General features: G+C 38.2%; 1 protein-coding gene across 10 annotated transcripts in view; it reads left to right on the forward strand.

Annotated features, from left to right (window-relative positions):
• The window catches only part of herc1 (HECT and RLD domain containing E3 ubiquitin protein ligase family member 1), a 159,237-nt gene that overhangs the window by 62,580 nt on the left and 74,924 nt on the right, over positions 1-21,733 (forward strand). For 9 of the 10 annotated variants that reach the window (XM_062030430.1, XM_062030431.1, XM_062030432.1 and 6 more), the window contains exons 19-28: positions 1,615-1,788; positions 1,866-1,980; positions 2,064-2,184; positions 2,400-2,571; positions 7,577-7,919; positions 10,816-10,936; positions 11,054-11,105; positions 17,646-17,917; positions 20,805-21,020; positions 21,141-21,261. In XM_062030430.1, coding sequence (XP_061886414.1) covers positions 1,615-1,788; positions 1,866-1,980; positions 2,064-2,184; positions 2,400-2,571; positions 7,577-7,919; positions 10,816-10,936; positions 11,054-11,105; positions 17,646-17,917; positions 20,805-21,020; positions 21,141-21,261 — 1,707 coding nt within the window. The remainder of the gene's footprint in view (positions 1-1,614; positions 1,789-1,865; positions 1,981-2,063; positions 2,185-2,399; positions 2,572-7,576; positions 7,920-10,815; positions 10,937-11,053; positions 11,106-17,645; positions 17,918-20,804; positions 21,021-21,140; positions 21,262-21,733) is intronic. The other variant, XM_062030436.1, reaches the window with a different exon arrangement.

Raw genomic sequence — 21,733 nt, forward strand, 5'->3', positions numbered from 1 at the left:
AACCCCCCTTTTTCGAACATTTCGATTATCATACAGCTAAACATTGCACGTAACTAGTCTATCTGCCTGCATATCATTTGCGACTCGTGTGCACAAACAAATTATCCTATGCGTTGGTAACTCTGTTTCTTTGCTTTTTTTGATTGAGTCTGTAAAATAACCCACCATGAGGCCAATTATGTCATAATCTGTAAGGGTCCGTCTGACTAGGTGAAGAGTATTTAATAATGCTCACACACAAAACACAAATGACCTAAAAACAGAAAATGGTATGAAAGCCACTGAAGATACAACGGAATGCATCGAACATGCAGCTTACTAACCTGACTCTCGCCAGATCCTTGTAGTTCGCTGAGCTCCACACAAGGATCTGGACTCGACGGCACTGCAAACTCCTTCAAGATAGCAAAAAATAATGAACCAATCAGGATTTCTGGGCAGGATTTCATAGATGTGACGTAGCGCCGAAGCGACTGTTTGATTCAAACAACAATGGCGGCACGCAGAGAGGAGTCGTGTGCTGACATTGTTTCAGTAAAAGTTCTCTAACTTTTCGCTCTGTCGTTATCCAATATGTCGGCTGTTCTGTTTTGGATTTCCCAGCGTCGCTCTAATCAACGTCACGGGTTGATTTCGATGTGAGTGGTTGAAGTAGCACGTCATTCAAGATAACGGACAAGTGGTTTATCCAATCACATACAATGATTTTTTTACAAAGCCCCGCCTTCTGAAATACATCTCCTATTGAGAAGTCCCAGATCCTTGTGTGGAGCTCAGCGAACTACAAGGATCTGGCGAGAGTCAGGTTAGCAGCTTACACCCAGAATGGTAAAGTAATGAACCGGCGCTGTGTTTAGAATCCTCCTGTTTAGTGATTAGAAACAGTTGCACACTGCAACTTCGTAAAGGGAATGCATCCAACACAAAATAATAATAATAATAATAATAATGGATTAGATTTTATATCGCGCTTTTCTATTGTTAGATACTCAAAGCGCTCACAGAGAAGTAGGAACCCATCATTCATTCACACCTGGTGGTGGTAAGCTACATTTGTAGCCACAGCTGCCCTAGGGTAGACTGACGGAAGCGAGGCTGCCAGTTTGCGCCTACGGCCCCTCCGACCACCACCTATCATTCATTCACCAGTGTGAGCGGCACCGGGGGCCAGGGTGAAGTGTCCTGCCCAAGGACACAACGGCAGCAATTTGGATGTCAAGAGGCGGGGAGCGAACCTGCAACCCTCAGGTTTCTGGCACGGCCGCTCTACCCACTACGCCATACCGCCCCAAAATGTTACATTTCGTGTAGTGTGGACCCCAAGATGCAGAGATGGAAGCTAGGAAGATTTGTAACAGTTTTTAATGGCAGGAATAGGGGTAACAAAAGACGACACAGCAAAATATGTATTATAAAATGTGTCTTGTGTTAATATTTTGGATGTCTGGAACAAATTTATTTGATTTACATTATTTCTCTTAGGAAATATTGCTTTGTGTTTCATACAATTTGTTTTTTGTCATACCTTTTGGAATGGAAAATGGAACGAAAATCGAGGTACCACAGTACTTGTATTTACGAGCTGATGAGTTTGTATCACTTTTTTCCATTAAGATGCGTCGATCAGCTCGTTGCTTGATGCTGCGCTGTCGGGAAATGAAGAGCAAAAGCCTTTTGACTGCACAGTGCGTCCTGACTTGAGTGTCCTGGTGGATTTGGCTTCAGGATCCTCCAAAGAACCTTCTAACAGCTTCTGGATCGGCATGCAAGATTATGCCATTAGCAAAGGTTAGTCTTGAATCACGCATACAGTAGAACGAATATAACTGCTACATAGTCTTATTGTGCTCTGTATTATTTTACAGACTGGGACAACGCTTCTCTAAGTAATGAGTCCCTTTTAGATACTGTGTCCCGGTTTGTTTTATCCGCCTTATTGAAGCACACATGGTTGCTCAAACAAGCGCACGGAGAAGGAAGGTAATGCATCGGATTTACTCTTTTCATACCAGCCCAAACCAAACCTAAAATTGGCAACATTGACATGTGTATTGTTTCTTTAGAGACCAGCCATCCAAGTCCCTGACAGAGGTCTATCGCAGTGTTTATATGGTACGAAATCGCCTGTTGGCGTGTAAGAATATGGATTTTATTCAGACGCGATCTTCATCTCGTGAGAGGAGGGTAAGTTACCACTCCACTGCACTGCACATGGACATCTTATTTCATACTCTACACTTTTCTGGATTCACTATAATCAGAGTAGATTTTATTTATGCTTTTAGAGGTATATAAATAAATAAACTTAATCCTATTAGGGAAATTACTTTCTTTAATTAAAGTTCCCTCTGTTAATTATTTTTGGAAAACTAACATATCATATGGGTTCATCTGGAAAGATTTCAGACAATCAGGACTCTCTAGACATGGATCCCCAGGAACATTCATTCACTCGCACCATTGATGAGGAGGCCGAACTGGAAGAAAGAGCTGACCGTGAGAGAGAAGAGGGTCATCCGGAACAAGATGATGAAGAAGAAGACCGAGAGCATGAAGTCATGACAGCTGGAAGTAAGCGTGTTACCCTGCGGTTACCGTAAATGTCATTATTCTTTCAGCATTCAAGTATTAATAACTTTCTACTTAAAATATAACGTTACATTAAATTACAGTGGTACCACAACTTACAAGCTCAATTAGTTATATGACCTAGCTTGTAACTGAAAACACTCTTATACCATAATAGCTATTGTAATGAACTGAGTAGCAGCCACGTTTCCCGGCGGTTGCTGGAGGGATAAGAATGGGTTTTGTATCTTGAAAGACGCGCTTGACTCCTCAGTGAATTTGAAGTATATTTCATTGTTTTGCAAAAAAAGATGACGAGTGATAAACATAATGAAATGTAAATATAAATCAAACGAAGTGGTAAACAAAAAGTGTGGCACCCAAACGTATCTTCTCCTGTCCTCTTTCCTCTTTCCTCTATCCTATTTCCTGTTTCCATCCCCCCCAAAAAATATTAAGAAAATATATCAAAGGTTATCTACAGCGTTTTTATGAAGACCAGCATTGTCCTGAGGCTGGAGCTTCTTTTGGAAAGTATTTTAGGTCCCCTTGGTGGACGACGTCTCCAAGTGCCTCGGAGGATTTACCAGAAGATTATCCTCTGCGACCATCTGCTGATACTGCCATCTTCAGGGAAGATGCTGTAATGTTCCTCCCAGCCAACGTCCAAAGGGTGCTCAACGGTCAGCTTCTGGCTGCTGCTCCTCTTCTTCTTCTTCATTTTCCTCTCCCTGAATGGCTGCCTAGGTATTTGCTCTCAGCTGCCATTGAAATAGAACTCAATGGAGTTCTTCCTGTTCTGTAGCAACATTAGCTGCTTCTCTTCTTCCTTCCAGCTCCTAAAGCTCCTGTTAGTTTCCTCAAAGTTTTTGTAGCTGCTCCAGTACTTGATGTGCTGGGCATCTGCCCTACACTCCATCCAGCATTACAACAGTTGCCTGCAGCTAGCTGTGTTGCACATCATCTCCTCCATGTAGGTGAACCTGCACTGCATCTTGTAAACGCAAGGCAGGATAGTGATGGCTTTGTACTGAATGATGTCCCTTGTGTTGTTTATGATGATGCTTGCTGTCTGTTCAGTGAAAAAACAGCACTTCCGCCAGGATCCTCCTTTATCAGGTGGTGAGGTTGCTGTTTCACTGTGTTCCTATTTGAGGTTGTGACAGTCAGGTCTTTTAATGGTAGATGTGTGTATGGTAGTTTACATTTAACAACTTGGCAGATGTTTTGAAATGCTCCTCTGCAAAGTCCCTGCAAATACTTAATTGATTGTGTGTAGTCCTTTTCCTTTAGCTGCTGATCCTGGTTTATGGTGGATGTACTGCTTACTGCTGTGGGTTCACATTCAATAGCCTGGCCACTGTTCAGTGGTCCATTTTCTGTAAAACCCATCACAGTCCTCTTTGTATAAAGTCCACCTTTCCTCCTGTGAATCACCTCCAGCGCTTGCAGCTGCTCATCTTCTTTCACCTGAACTGGCACCACAAGTAGCTTGCAGTTCTGTTCACCAGCCCCTGTAAGAGCCCACAGTTTTGTCTTTTTGTAGCTGAGTCTTGCACTAATTTGTCCTTTGCTATTGTTATTTGACTGTCCAGTGTGAAGTGTTCTTTTGTTGCGCAACCTCACCTCTTCTGCCTCCAAAGCATGTTTTTCATGTAATAATGCTTGTTGCAATGCGAACACTGCCAACTTCTCTGCTCTTTTACGAGCAAATGAACGCAAAATCCGGGATAAATCCTTTACTCCGTGTTTTTCTTCACCGGCAGTACTCACCAAACATTTCACCCCGAGGTATTCAGACATTGTATTGCAAATTTAAATGCAGTGCAAAAAAAGTCCACAACCAGTCCACCCAGCACCATGACAGTGGCGCAAAGTCAGCTGCTGCTCGTTATGCTAATGACAGCACAAACAAGTTGCGCTGTGTGCTTAATCACGTCTCCCTCCTGCATGTAGCCACGGTGGAATACAAATATTCACGAAAAAAGAGGCAATGTTTTATGATTTAGCTTTGGCTTTTTACAAACAACTACAGTAGTTTCATTAAATAATGCAACAATAATGCAGTGCATTTTTGTCTCCTAGCAGATTGAATAAGACGTTGAAATCCTTTTTGTTCTGATTAGCGTCTTTATCTTCCCTTGGATCCAACATGTAAACTGAGCCACGTTTATTCATAAACTTTAATTAGGGAAATGCATTAATTAACTTTAAATACATTTTCTCTTGAACCTTCTCACCTTACTTTTGCCAAGTGCCAACTCTGTTCCAGGGCTGTTCAGGTGTCTAACCAGCTGTAGCACTTTTGCTGACAGGCTATTCTGATGTATCTTTTTCAAAATGAAGCAAATATTAAAATTTTTATGATATTTTAGATGTTTTTCAAACTAATTATGGCTAATAGTGCATAGATAATAGACTATGTACAGTATATCCATTCGTACAATATATTACTTAAATTTGTTTTCATGTAAAAAACCCTAATTTTTAAGGCGTGGTGGCTTTTATTTTGCTGTGGTGCGCCACCATTTATTACATGTAGAGGAAACCCTGCTATCTTTCACAATCAGTGTAGTGGGTGAGAAGAGTAGAGGATTTTCAGGCGATGTGCTGGGAGGGTTAATACCACACAAGGCTGGGCAATCGCTATGGAGACAATGCCGGTTAGTAGCGCAGTGTCACATCGCACTGGACTTCTAAAGCAACAAAGGCATGCGGAGGAAGCTGAGCCATGGATGGAAGGGACAAGCCGTGGATGAAAGCGCAAGCCTCAGCAGGACAAGGATGTTTGTCAAAGGCTGTGGAAGATGGACTGCTGCTAAATTTTTGGCTTCTAATGGTTGGAAAACAAGGTTATGTCTATCCCTAGCTATAAGCTAATGCTAGCAAGTAAAACTCAATGTTTTGGTGGCTCTAATAGGATTTTTTCAGATTCAATGATAAATCGGTGTTAATGTAATATACGGAATCTGTGGGCGTGAGAGTTGAAAAGCTTGACATATTTTGGGAAAAGCTGTTCCTGAGTCTGCTAGTTTTAGTCCTGAAGCGCCTGCCGGTTGAACGGACCATGGGCAGGGTGTGGCTGTGCGCTTGATGTATGCAACGTTTCATCCTAACATCCTCAATGGCTGGAAGGGGAGTCTTTAGGATTGTTTAGACAGTCTTTACCACCCGCTGTAGAGCTTTGCAGACAGCCACAGTACCAGTACCATTCCTTTACCAGACTGTGACACAGCTGGTAAGGATGGTCTCTAGAGGTGGGGGAAACAATCAATTTTTAGATGCATCGCAATTCGGACATGGATGATTATAGAATCGATTAGTAAATGTCAATAATCGATAATCCATTTATTTATCGTAAATAAAGTAATGCAGACAGTTCTAAAATGTGACTGACTGCAGTGGGGCACCTCACCGAGATATCCGTCCAGCTCATTTAATAAAGGGCACTTTTGTTCCAGTTTTGCACACGTTTCCATTAATTTAATAAATGAGGGAATTAATTTAACTGTTTTTTGTTCCAAATATATAGTTTTTTTTAAAGTTACACGTGATAAACGCTTATTTATTGAAACCAAAAAACGGAAAACTGCATCCATATACACAAATTGAAGATGTATCAATAATCGATTTTTAGTTGAGTCATAGCTCCTAAATAGTAATCGAATCGTGAGGTGCCCAAAGATTCCCACCTCTAATGGTCTCAATTGCAGAGTGATAGAAGTTCTTGAGTATCTCTGAGGGCAGACGGTGCATCATCAGTGACCTCTGGAAAAGGAGGCACTGATGAGCCTTCTTGACCAGGTTGGAGGTGCTGAAGGTCCAGGAGAAGTCCTTGTATATTTGGATCCCCAGGAGTTTAATTCTTGAGACTTGTTCCATAGCAAACTTGATGTACAACAGACTATACGGTGTGTCTCTTTTCTTCCTTAAGGTTAAACATAGCTTTTTAGTTTTGAGAGTGTTGAGAAGCATGCTATTATCTGGGGACGGCGTGGCGAAGTTGGGAGAGTGGCCGTGCCAGCAATCTGAGGGTTACTGGTTCAATCCCCACCTTCTACCATCCTAGTCACGTCCGTTGTGTCCTTGGGCAAGACACTTCACCCTTGCTCCTGATGGGTCCTGGTTAGCGCCTTGCATGGCAGCTCCCGCCATCAGTGTGTGAATGTGTGTGTGAATGGGTGAATGTGGAAATACTGTCAAAGCGCTTTGGGCTCCTTCAAAAAAGGGGTAGAAAAGCGCTATACAAGTACAACCATTTACCATTTATCCTCACACTGAGCAACTACACACTGTACCTCCAACTCGTAGGCTGTCTAATTGTTGTTATTATTGATGAGGGCAATTCTGTCATCTACATTCACTGTAGCATTAGCGACGCCATCTAGCGGCAGGGTGGCTCATAACTCAAATTATGCTTGCAACTTAAAGCATAACAAAAAGCCAAGGGACTGCTCTTCTCTCAAAATACTTGTTGAGGGACCACTGTAATAGATTAGTTAACTCGTTCTGTACCCACATGCTGTTTATTCTTCTTTTTGGCTTGCCATTCTTTCAATACAGTTATTGGTATAGGTCTGTTTTATTTTGCCTGTTTGCAAATGTGAGTGGGAATGATTGTTTTTCTTGACATGTGTCAATAGTATATTTGGCCAGAACACTATACACTCATCATGGACAAACATGTTGTATTAATTTGGGGGCCTTTAATGATTTGTTTCAACTGTTGTTTTTTTGGGTGGAAAAATTATACAGGGTACATCTTCAATCATTTTTAAAAACAGTATTTTTTAATTTTCTCTGCTCTACAAAGGGTCAGATGTATGAAAAGCAAAACAACAATTCCTATTTTTACACTACACACATGGGGTTAGGTAATTGTTTGATCATACTAAAATGTGCATGCATGTGTAATGTGTTGCAATTCTGACTTTAATGAAGAATTGTGTTGCTGCTGCTTATCGTCTAACCTAGTATTATGTGTGTATGTGCATGTTGCACAACACAGAAATCTTTCAATGTTTCCTCTCAGCACGGGACGTAGCTCGTAGTCGGGACAGAGAGAGGACCACCAACGCAGGCCTAGGTTCTAGCTCAGTGTCCAGAAGCGGAGGAGCAGAAGGCAGTGCAAGTGCAGAAGAGGATGCCAGTCTATCTCTGGAGGGGAGAATGGGGAGTACAGTTCTCCCAGAAGGCCAGGATTTGTACACTGCAGCTTGTAACTCTGTGATCCACCGCTGTGCCCTGCTAATTTTGGGTGTGAGTCCTGTTTTGGGCGAGCTGATCAGGCAAAACCAAGAGGAGGGACAAACTGCTGCTGGAACACACGACTGCTTGAGCTTCATGACCAGGTTAGTCTGCTAGTGTAGACTAAAACAGCAACAAAGCATCTATCCACCAGGTGTGTATATATATATATATATATATATATATATATATATATATATATATATATATGTATATATATATATATATATATATATATATACATGTGTATATGTATATATACATGTGTATATATATATATGTATATGTATATATATATATATGTATATATATATATATGTATATATATTAGGGGTGTAGGAAAAAATCAATTTGAATTCGAATCGCAATTCTCACGTTGTGCGATTCAGAATCGATTCTCATTTAAAAAAAATCTATTTTTAAATTTTTTTCTCTTTTATTTTGTTTTTTGTTTGTTTTGTTTTTTGTTTTTGATAATCAATCCAACAAAACAATACACAGCAATACCATAACAATGCAATCCAATTCCAAAACCAAACCCGACCCAGCAACACTCAGAACTGCAATAAACAGCAATTGAGAGGAGACACAAACACGACACAGAACAAACCAAAAGTAGTGAAACAAAAATTACCATTACCAACAACAGTATCAATATTAGTTACAATTTCAACATAGCAGTGATTAAAAATCCCTCATTGACATTATCATTAGACATTTATAAAAAAATAAATAAATGAACAATAGTGTCACAGTGGCTTACACTTGCATCGCATCTTATAAGCTTGACAACACATTGTGTCCAATATTTTTACAAAGATAAAATAAGTCATATTTTTGGTTCACTTAATAGTTAAAACAAATTTACATTATTGCAATCAGTTGATAAAACATTGTCCTTTACAATTATAAAAGCTTTTTACAAAAATCTACTACTCTGCTTGCATGTCAGCAGACTGGGGTAGATCCTGCTTAAATCCTATGTATTGAATGAATAGAGAATCCTTTTGAATCGGGAAAATATCGTTTTTGAATCGAGAATCGCGTTGAGTCGAAAAAAATTGATTTTGAATCGAATCGTGACCCCAAGAATCGATATCGAATCGTGGGACACCCAAAGATTCGCAGCCCTAATATATATATATATATATATATATATATATATATATATATATATATATATATATATATATATATATATATATATATATATATATATATTAGGGGTGTGGGAAAAAATCGATTCGGATTCGAATTGCGATTCTCTCGTTGTGCGATTCAGAATCGATTCTCATTTTTAAAAAATCGATGTATTTTTTATATATATATATATATATATATATATATATATATATATATATATATTTTTTTTTTAATTAATCAATCCAACAAAACAATACACAGGCTCTCAGTATAATAAGCTATCGATGTATTGTGATGACATAATTCTCTACCTGTCTCATGTTAACTCCTTTCTACACTATATCAATAATGTCATCACTGAATATGGCTGTTTATCAGGGTATAAAGTCAATTGGGACAAATGTGAAATATTACCACTTAACACTGCAAGAAATCACAAGTTCAGAACTCCAAAATTGGGTTTGGTTTTGAAATTGTATTGCATTATTATGGTATTGTTGTGTATTGTTTTCATTAAAAAAAAAAAAAAAATCGTTTTTGAATCGAGAATCGTGTTGAATTGAAAAAAAAAAAAGATTTTGAATCGAATCGTGACCCCAAGAATCGATTCTGAATCGAATCGTGGGACACCCAAAGATTCCCAGCCCTAATATATATATATATATATATATATATATATATATATATATATATATATATATATACACATTATCAAATACAACTCAACTCGTTTCTAAACCAGGCACTAAAATATTGTATATACTGTATGTATGTATGCAAATGTATTTGCCTGACATTGTCATAACAGACGTTTGGGAGTAAAACACAATCAAGTAAGCACTGTATGATACTCCGAAGTGCAATGCACACTAACACCTAAGTCACCGAAAATTGCTAACTAATTAGCTGTGTATATGTTTAAAATTGACACAAACGTGTAACAATACATTTGACTTTAGTTACAAAGATCAAATGTGGTTGAAAATCAGTGTAGCCCTAGTGCAGATTAGTAGGGAGGTGACAAGCATCATAGAAAGTTACTTCACTGTCATCAGTTCTTTTAATTTCAAAATGTTGTCTTCATCCATCTAGCCACAATTTGAATATGTGATCAGTTTATGAAGCAAAAATGTAAGAAATACATTAAATAACATTAAAGAAGGCAAAGAAACTAGCCACATACATACACAGGTATATAAATCACAAGCATTTACATTTTATCTGACAGATTTGCAATGCAACATACTGTATGTCTCATTGACATACTAAATGACCAACTAAATGGATCATTTTGGATTGTATATACTTAGAAACAAAACTATGACCCTATGGATGTTCGATATTGGCCTTAATTGCCGATACCAATATCAAGCAGTACCAATGCTGCAGTTTTTCCTTCGAACTATATGTGGTGACACGTGTTGTAAATTGAACACATTATTCCTTTATTCCTTATATTTTACTGTAATATGTATACATTTCCCAAATGAACACTATTTGCAGTATTTGTCTTGTTTTGCACGAAATAAGTTACAGAAAAAGTGCCATATTTATTTTTAACATTTTATTTAAACACAATAGTCATGTATGGAGCTCTCAGGTCACTGATTATCGATAGCAACTGTATTTTTGGTCTCTTGTAGCGGATAAATACTTTGGATCAGGCACCAGACTCTCAGACTTGAGTTGTCCAATCTATGTCTGTGAGTTTGAACTGATTTGCTCGGATGAGAAGCGAAGCGTTTTATAAAATAATCTGAACAGTTCAGTTGCAATCGATTCAATGCTCTGGGAAATCCATGCCCTGAATGAATGAGAATATTCACGGGTCATGTAAAGCTGTTGTTGTGTTTACAGGAGTGAGAGTCTGAGTGCAGAGAGCCGCTCAGTGCAAAGCAGTCCCAGCTACAGGCTAATCAAATCAAGGAGCGAATCAGACCTCTCGCAGCCTGAGTCTGATGAAGAGGGATATAATTTGGTACATCATATGTTGTCACACATATATTTACAAAATATTGACATATGTTTGTGCTTATGCTTAGTCTTTATTGTAAAAAGTAAATTTCCTTCATGTTTGCCGTATGAACTCTTTCAGAGTGGAAGGAGAAATGTTGACCTGGATTTGGCGCTCTCTCACAATAAAAGAGGTAAACTTTTTTTTTTTTTTGATTTTGGTCAATCGTATCATGCCATCATCGTCTCTTGCTTATTTATACTGTACTTAATATGTAGCCCAGTTTTGCCACATGGTGTCAGATGGTATTCATTTGCAAAAGCATTGGCATCGGTTTGCTTCATATTAAGCAATTCTCCTCATTAATCTGTGTGAGCTAGTCACTGTCTCTACTATTGGTCTAAAATAACAGTTTGATGCTATGAAAATAAAATTGCAATCATAATGCAGGTTTTTACAAAATTACCTATTTTTCTTTCTTTTCATCCCTGTATGACTAGTTTATTTGCTTCTTTTGGGGCAATTAAGTCCCAAGAACAAGAGGAGCTTCAAGCACGTAAACAATGGCATGTTTCTTCCTCTAGTTAGCTTGACTTCTTCATCTCCCATTCATTTCACATAGTTAGGGACATGTGCTTATTTAAGTCATGGCATAATATTAGGTTCTGTTTAGTCTGCAAATGCATAAACAGCAGTCATGTCAAAAGTACACAAAACCAATTTGATTACACAGCCAGTTAGTTTGCCCTGAGATAGTGTCCACAGATAAAGGTGATGTACTGATTTATGTAGCATTTATGTCTTTTAGGAATTTATTTTCAATGACCAATAGTGGTACATTCGAACTTGTTTAAGTCGACCCCTTCAATGTTGACAACTCGTTTAGGTTGACCAACTCATCCAGTCCAGGGACCTCATGTATTAAATGACTTTGATGGTTTTCTTATTCCAAAGACATGCACCTGGGGATAGGTTGATTGGCAACACTAAATTGGCCCTAGTGTGTGAATGTGTGTGTGAATGTTGTCTGTCTATCTGTGTTGGCCCTGCGATGAGGTGGCGACTTGTCCAGGGTGTACCCCGCCTTCTGCCCGAATGCAGCTGAGATAGGCTCCAGCACCCCCCGCTACCCCAAAAGGGACAAGCGGTAGAAAATGGATGGATGGATGGAGGGTTTTCTTATTAAAAAATGGTCTACGTCAAAATCCAGAAAACTTTGTATGCACAAAAGAATTTCAGATGTATTAAAGTGTGCGCACGCATTAATCCAAGCACATTTCTTTGGTACAACCCAATGTGGAATTGAACGCACACAAAATTTCTTCTTATTTCTTTATAGAAACATATCTAAAACAACTAAAGATTGTATTATTTTCAGTACCAAATACAGCATAATATACAAAATGATGAAACTCTTAGACAATATTTGCGATGGCTCCACTTGTCAGTTCCAAAGAGTGACCATCTTTAAAAGATAAGTTCGTTATTAGCTATCAAACACCAAATTCCAAAAATAAATGGCTCATCATAGTTAATGATTGTATCCAGCCCATTCCATTTTAACATGTCTAAACCTTGTCAAATGATATCAAAACGTGTTAATCACAAAGATTATCTATTTAACACTAACCACAAACCAATGCATATTTTGAAAAACCGAACCAGGTTAACAATGCATCCGGAAAGTATTCACAGCGCCTCATGTTTTTTCAACATTTTGTCCAGAAAGGAATTAGTTATATTTTGTCCTCAAAATCCTACACACAACACTACATAATGACAATGTGAATTTTTGTATTAATTTTTGGACTTTTTTGCAAATTTATTAAAAATTAAAAAAAATAAGAAATCACATTTACATAAGTATTCGTAGCCTTTGCTAAATACTTTGTTGATGCACCTTTGGCAGCAATTACAGTCTCAAGTATTTTTGAAGACAATGCCACAAGCTTGGCACACCTATCTTTGGGCAGTTTTGCCCATTCCTTTTTGCAGCACCTCTCAAGCTCCATCAGGTTGGATGGTAAGGGTCTATTTAACACAAAACACAAACAAACGCATACTTTTACAAAGCCAAAGAAGGTTAACAATGCGTCCAGAAAGTATTCACAGTGCCTCATTTTTTTCCACATTTTGTCATGTTACTGCCTTATTCCAGAAAGGAATGCATTTATTTTTGTCCTCAAAATCCTACACATAATGACAATGTGAAAGGAATTTTTTTTTTTTTTGCAAATTCATTATGAATAAAATCACCTCGTGTACATAAGTATTCACAGCCTCGCTCAAAACTTTGTTGATGCACCTTTGGCAGCAATTACAGCCTCAAGTCTTTTTGAAGACAATGCCACAAGCTTGGCACACCTATCTTTGGGCAGTTACCCCATTCTTTTTTGCAGCACCTCTATTTGTATCAGGTTGGATGGGAAGCGTTGGTGCGCTATGGCTGCGCCACTCATGGACATTTACAGATTACTGAAGACATTCCTTTAATATCTTGGCTGTGTGGTCAGGGTCGTGGTCCTTTTGAAAGATGAACCGTCACCCAAGTCTGAGTTCAGGAGTGCTCTGAAGCAGGTTTTCATCCAGAATGTCTCTGTACATTGCTGCATTAATCTTTCCCTCTATCCTGACTAGTCTCCCAGTTCCTGCCACTGAGAGACATCCACAGCATGATGCTGCTGCCACCATGCTTCACTATAGGGATGGTATTGGCCTGGGGATGAGCGGTGCCTGGTTTGCTTCAAACATGACGCCTGGCATTCATGCTAAAGAGTTCATTATTTGTCTCATCAGACGAGAGAATTTTGTTTCTAATGGTCTAAGAGTCTTTCGGATGTTTTTTTGGCAAACGTTTTACAGAAAAATGGCTTTTGTCTGGCCACTTCATTGGATTGCTGCAGAAATGGTTGTCTTTCTGGAAGGTTCTCCTCTTTCCACAGAGGAATGCTGTAGCTCTGACAGAGTGCCCATCAGGTTGTTGGTCATCGCTCAGTTTAGATTTGTACTTCACGACAATCCTGTCTGAGGTCTACAGAAAATTCCTTCCACTTCATTTGTGCTCTGCCATGCACTGTCAAGTGTGGGACTTTATATACATCGACTTTCCAAATCATGTCCAACCAACTAAATTTACCGCAGGTGGACTCCAATTAAGCTTTAGAAACATCTCAGGGATGATCAGTTGAAACAGGATGTGCCTGATTTCACTTTTGAGCTTCATGGCAAGGGCTGTGAGTATTTATATACATGTGATTTCTTCCGTTTGTATTTTTCGTAAATTTGGAAACATTTCCCCCAAATGTTTTTACATTGTCATAGGTTATTGTGTGAAGATTTTTTGAGGACAAAAATGAATGTATTCCATTTTGGAATGAGGCTGTAACATAACAAAATACGGTAAAAGTGAAGCGCTGTGAATACTCTCTGAATGCACTGTCGGTCAGGCTTATTACAAAAATAAATCTATCCAATGTACAAAAAAAGACCACCATACGGACCACAGCTGAGAAATAGATAATGGCTTGCACTCTAGGGCCATTGTTGGGCCGCTGCGCTATGATTAAGAAACATTCTAATAGCCTAGGGGTCGGCAACCTGCGGCTCCGGAGCCGCATGCGGCACTTTGACCACTCTGATGCGGCTCAACTGCATACTTGCCGACTCTCCCGATTTACCCGGGAGAATGCCGGATTTCAGTGCCTCTCCCAGCAATCTCCCGGGGCAATTATTCTCCGGTTTTCACCCTGTCAACTATAATAAGGGGATACTGTATTGACAAAGCATTTAGCGCCCTCTACAGCCAACCGTATCAACGTGCTAGTCCAGGTACATGTTGAATTCATCTTCTGCTTGCACACGTATGCTACAGCAAGGCATACTTGTTCCACAGCCATACAGGTTACACTGACGGTGGCGATATAAACAACTTTAACACTCTTACTAATACATTATACACCCCCGCTACCACCAAACCCCTCCCCCCCAACCCTGCCCCCCACACATCTCCCCCCGCCCTCCCTCCGTCGGTTGAGGTGGGCGGGGTTTGGTGGTAGCGGGGGTGTATAATGTAGCCCGGAAGAGTTAGGGATGCATGGGATTCTGGGTATTTGTTCTGTTGTGTTTATGTTGTGTTACAGTGCGGATGTTTCCCCGAAATGTGTTTGTCATTCTTGTTTGGTGTGGGTTCACAGTGTGGCGTATATTAGTAAGAGTGTTAAAGTTGTTTATATCGCAACCGTCAGTGTAACCTGTATGGCTGTGGACCAAGTATGCCTTGCTGTCACATACGTACGTGTGCAAGCCGAAGCTGCATACAACATGTACCTGGACTGGCACGTTGTCAATGCTGGTTGTGGAGGAGGCTACTATTGTTGTTCGGGTGAAAATCAGCAAACAATTGAGAGAAAAGTAGACTTAAATTTCAGGGATCTCCCGGTAAAATCGTGAGGGTTGGCAAGTATGACGCTGTCAAGCGCCATTCATATAAAACTCGTGGTCCGCACTAACATTAAATTTTCACATTAAGACGCGGGCTGCGTGTTTGAAACCCCTGGTTTATACATAGCACAAAGTAAAAAAAAACTTTGTATGCAGTGTTATTTCATTTTAAATTTCAAAAGAGTTTTGTGGCTCCCATTGTTTTCTTTAATTTGTGAAACTGGTCAAAATGGCTCTTTGAGGTTGCCGACCCCTGTAATAGACCATATACCTGACTCCACAAGAAAAGGAAATAGGAAAAATTATGAAACGACATGAGACTTTTTGAATTTATAAACTTCAAGACACAAAATACCATCACTGGAAAAACTCACAGTCCCACTAAGTATATATTTCTAATTTCTAGTAAAATTATCTAAAAAAAAACTCCAGTGAGACCTAAGAACTTGTTTTTAGGCAATAGATCTTCTGAGGAAAAAAAAATACTACTTTTGATTATCACAACTTCACAATACTAGTAAGTATAGCTAATACGTTTTAATTGCTAATTTCCTATTTCAAGAAATCTTACTGAGACAATTTTGACTTGTTCTATTGGCAGATTTTTTTCTTTTAATGAGCTAAAAAAATCTGCCAATGGAACAAGTCAAAATTGTCTCTGTAAGATTTCTTGGTATAGTAAATTAGCAATTTAAACTTATTATTAGCTAGTATTGTAAAGTTTTGTGTCTTGTAACGAACTTGTGTTGTTTAAAGTTAGTATTTTTTTCTCAGAAGATCCATTGCCTAAAAACAAGTTCAATTGTCACACAAGAGTCTTTTCGTGTCGTTCTCGCCAGCTCCAGGTCTTAAATGGCTGTCAAAGTTTACCAACTTGTCGAATTACATCTTCAGCCATCTTATTTCCAGGTGAGAGGCATGATTTATGATCTACAAAACTTCCAAGGAGTAGGGAACCAAGGAAACAGCAGACCACTCGATGATGTAAACATAGGGACACAGAGTAGTGATCATGTCGCCGCTATAAATAGTTTGTCTGCGTTAGCGCTTATAATAACAATATCACTAATACTTGGTTAATATTTAAATCACCTAATGTAAATGGAGTATTGTTGGCGCTCTTTGAATGGTTATTTATTGGATTTTATGGGCGGAATAGAGGACTTCCCACTGGTTCTGCTGTAAGCGGACTTTTGTTCACGGTTATTTACGAGTTACAATGCATTAAAAAATAAAATCCATCCGTCTTCATGTCTTTCATAATTGTGAACGATAGGCAAAATAAAAATAAAGTGGATTTCCCCTTTAACATGTTCGATTGAAATGGAGCAAAGTAAATGCAGTTTGGTTTGGAGAAACTATTGCCCAATGGAAATGTATGTTTGATAAATTGTCCCCCAGTCCCTGGCACAGGCATAATGGCATTTTGACCATTAATTTAATATTTCAAAAATACTACAGTTGAAAAATGTTAAGTTAAAGCACCAATGATTGTCACACACACACTAGGTGTGGCTAAATTATTATCTGCATTTGACCCATCACCCTTGATCACCCCCTGGAAGGCGAGGAGAGCAGTGGGCAGCAATGTTTCAAGGCTGTTCTTGCATGCGATACTTTTTTGTTTTTGTTTTTTTTTTGTTTTATTAAAATCACTGTGGGTGAATCAATCAAACCCAAACAACCATTTAGCTTTCCAGAGCATTGCTACTCCAGAAGGCCTAGTGTTTATTTGTACTGTATTGGCAAACTAGTTTTGCCTAGACAATCCTTCAGAAGTTAATATGCATTTTAACACCATTATTTGCAACATTTGGGATTATTTGGAAAATCTGTTTTATTTATAGGAACTGTATCAAGTGTAAAACCGTTAAAATGTTATTCTGTAATGTACTTATTTTTTCACATGACAATATACACCGTACAACAATATCGACAAAAAAAAAAGATTTTGTTACTTTGCACAGAAATGTCTTTCTTGCCTTGTGTAAAATTGGATTTATCATGCCTGATAGGATTCCTTTGTAATATCAAATTGTCTACATTGACACTGGCTTCAGTAGTAGTATGGAAAACTGCACTCATTTAAAAAAAAAAAAAAAAAGTCATAATAGCTGATTTGTGCTGCCTTGAACAACTAGAGTTTGTGTGTTTGAAAAATTTTCAGTGGAAATGTAATGCTTTGCTCTGAATGTGGGATATGTGCTTGTAACAACATAATGCATCCCTCAAACAAATGATATTATGGGTTTATCCTCCTAAAACCGTTCTCCTCAACTCATCCCTTCCTCAGGTCTACTTCATAGCTCTCCAGACTCCCTGGCAGAGTCCTGGTTTCGTGCAAAACTGAGTTGTCAACGCAGCTACATTTTTGCATACTCGTATGAAGAATCAGACCTGAACCTAAACCGCTCTCTTGGTATTCATGCTCTTATTGAGAATATGATCAGCTTCATCAGCGGTGATATTGGCCTAACTCCAGCATTCAAAGAACCAGAAGAAAGCATGTCCACTAGTCCACAGGCCATGATTCTTGCCATGGAACAGCAGCAGAGCAGGGCAGAGGTGAGTTATTGACTTGTTTGTGTTGTGCATGTTACACAGCAGATTCATTTTACAACAATACTGTGTTCCAGAATGGTAAATACAAAAAATTAATTAATTTCAACCCATGGAAGGCTGCAGAAAATGTTTTTTTTCCTCAGTGGCCAACCGCAGTTTACTGCCAATGACAGGGTAATATAATATTAATGACTATTTTATCAATTGATAAAATGTTGAATTTTGATCAATCACAATACTGCGATAGTTACCTCACAATTAATCATTTTAAAATGTTTAACTATTTTCAATGCGGTAACAGTTTTATTGTTTTAGAGGTTGTATTGTGCTAAATGATCCAAAATAAAATAAATGTTGCCACAATAAACAGTAGGCAATTGCATCAAAACAGAAGGCTTTAACAGGTAGCTTGTGACCTACCAGTAGCTCGGGGAAAGGTAAAAGAATATTTGCTTCAACTTGTAGTATTTTTATAATTGTTCAATTCAGACATTATCGTTGTCAAATTACCACAAAATGGCATGAACACAATAATCGTACTGTTTGAGTGGAAATATGCTTTGTGATAATATCCTGAAAGATAACATTTTGGCCCAACAAGTAAAAACTGATATTGGCCTGAGTAAATCTAACTCCAAATAATGTCCCAATGAATGTCCCCAGTTTTGAGCAGTTCAAAACAAAACAATTGTACGGAAAGAACAATATTTTCTGAGCCTTCACATGTAAAGCTAAACATTTTGATAGGGAAAAATGTATATCAGATATCAGTCCAATTCAGCAAAAAAAATGATATTTGCATTTCTGTAAAATGGTTGATATAAGCTCAGATACAAGCAGTTTTACAGTGCATTTGTTTAAATGCAAGGCTGGACAGCCAGTCAACATCTAAATGTCCTCTAATAAGCACACAAAGGTTGGCCCTTTCTTGTGTTTTAGTTAAGTGATTTACAAAAGGTAAACATGGTAGGCTACTAGGAGCTAGCAGCTACACAACAGCTAAGCACACAATAGCACACAACCTAGACACACGTGTCCTAATTGAACAATATTGCAGTCCAAACACCACATTTGTCAATACAAACAAGTATCAAATATTTAAAGTTGCATATTACTTAAAGATACAAAGTCTCCAAGGAAGAAACATAGTGGAAAATATCCAGTAACAGACGGGTTTGCGTATCATTCAACTTACTGTGTCATGATCTTAAATTAATGAATTATGGCCACTCAGTGTTGCCCCCCCAAAAAATACTACTCAATTTCAATTTGTCATAAGGTTACTGTATTTATACCTACCGATTTTTCTCTAAATTTGACTTGTTCAAGCCTTTTCAAACATTCAACATTACAAAATAATTAAAGTATGTACTATGCTGGTGTCATATTGGATTAATGTAAGTATTGGCCAATATTAAAGGCCCTAATATTGGTACTGTATCAGAAGTGAAAAATGTATATCGGGCACCCCTACATTATAACAGAGTAATTTCGTCTTACTTCCCATGAGGAGAGAACATACTCCTTTATGTTCTCTTCCATGTACCACAATTGGGTGTACTTGGCTATGCCCAAGCATGTGCATGTTTGCAACAGAGGTGCATTAGAAACTGACTGTCATGGGATTGCTGCACATCAGCTCTTAATGATGACCGCATCTTTACTTGATAGAAATAAATACAAAGATAGTCAACACGTTCATAACCCATTGCACACTCACTACCCCACGAGTCCATTCGATCATGTGATAAAGTAATAAGTGCAATTTAGTTATTGCAAAATAATCAATTTCATTTAGATCATATTCAACATTATTAAGTACAATCAACAATCACATCTGCACTGAAATAGATAAAAGTCTAAAAGGAGTAAGAAGATCCTATCCCTGTCCCATAAAGAGTATCTGGTAGAAATATCGAGACACTTTGCTGCACTAGTTCTTCTGTTCAATAGTTATGTTACTGTTTAAAATGTTAACATAGACACATACTGAAGAACATTAGAGATGCGATAAATGCTTTAAAATGTAATATCGGAAATTATCGGTATCGTTTTTTTTATTATCGGTATCGTCTTTTTATTTTTACTTTTTTATTAAATCAACATAAAAAACACAAGATACACTTACAATTAGTGCACCAACCCAAAAAACATCCCTCCCCCATTTACACTCATTCACACAAAAGGGTTGTTTCTTTCTGTTATTAATATTCTGGTTCCTACATTATATATCAATATATATCAATACAGTCTGCAAGGGATACAGTCCGTAAGCACACATGATTGTGCGTGCTGCTGGTCCACTAATAGTACTAACCTTTAACAGTTAATTTTACTCATTTTCATTAATTACTAGTTTCTATGGAACTGTTTTTATATTGTTTTACTTTCTTTTTTATTCAAGAAAATGTTTTTAATTTATCTTATTTTATTTTATACATTTTTGAAAAAAGGACCTTATCTTCACCATGCATGGTTGTCCAAATTAGGCATAATAATGTGTTAATTCCACGACTGTATACATCAGTATCGGTTGATATCGGTATCGGTTGATATCGGTAATTAAAGATTTGGACAATATCAGATATCGGCAAAAAGCCATTATCGGACATCCCTAAAGAACATGTAATTAGAAGTGTCTATTTGTTTGTCTTGTAATGATGGCTGGCAAAGTTATACTACCAAAAAAAAAAAAAAGTATTTAACCCAGTTAAAATCAATACCACATTCAGTAGCATTAAGATCAATCAATCAATCAATCAATGTTTATTTATATAGCCCTAAATGTTAGTTTCTTCTCAAACAATAAATGCTTCTAGTATATAGTTCAGTGAGTATAATATAAACTCCTAATGTCTGCACTTGGCTAATGCAATGTTTGTGTCTCCAGCTGAGGTTAGAAGCCCTGCATCAAATTGTGGTGTTAATTGCTGGTATGGAAGAGAAAGGCGGCCAGCCGGGGAATACAGATCGTCCTTGCGGTACCTTCCAGTCCTCTTCCCTACTCACCTCTGTCCGGCTGCAGTTCCTGGCTGGTTGTTTTGGCTTGGCCACCATTGGCAATGGTGGTCAGAAAAGAGAGAGTGTGCAGCTGCACCATTATCAGGTTAGCAACTTTGCAATGTAAAAGTGGAATTTGAAAAAGGATCCAAACCCAATACTGTATGTATTTAGTGGGATTTATAGTTAAAGCTGATGTATTTTACCCTGTTTGATTTCTTTACAGGATGGTGTCAAAGTAGCTAAGAGAAGCCTCCAATTGGAAATCCAGACAGCAGTTCATAAAATATACGAGCAACTATCTGTAACACTGGAGAGAGCATTGCAGGCGAACAAACACCACATAGGTAAGATCTTAAAAAAAAATACAGGTGGTCCTGAGTTTATGGTGTTCCGAGAAATAATGTTTCATTGCTCCCCTAAATTTATTAAAATTGTAATTCCGGTGAGGTAAAAAGAGATCAGCTCAAGAACTTATTGCAGCCCGCGCTGTAGAAGGACACAGTAGCCTAAGTGCACCAGCGGCTGTGTGTGCATGAGGCAGCCGACTACTGCTGCACGGTGTGTCCGTCGAGTGAGACTGCTACGCTGAGGAAAAATACAAAAAACATTGTTTTTAGTTTACTTTTTACTCATCATTATGTTACCCAATCGGCGGTGCGCCAAAGAAAAAAAAGTCCACACCTTGGAAGTGAAAATGAACATCATAAAAAGCTTTGAGAATAAATGGGTAACACCACAGAGGGCCACCTGCTTTAAACCCAGATCAAAATGACCTGATGATTGTTTATACAGCTTTATTATCATGTTAAAATGATG

Source organism: Entelurus aequoreus, linkage group LG02 (assembly GCF_033978785.1).
Source record: "Entelurus aequoreus isolate RoL-2023_Sb linkage group LG02, RoL_Eaeq_v1.1, whole genome shotgun sequence".
Taxonomy (NCBI): Eukaryota; Metazoa; Chordata; class Actinopteri; order Syngnathiformes; family Syngnathidae; genus Entelurus; species Entelurus aequoreus.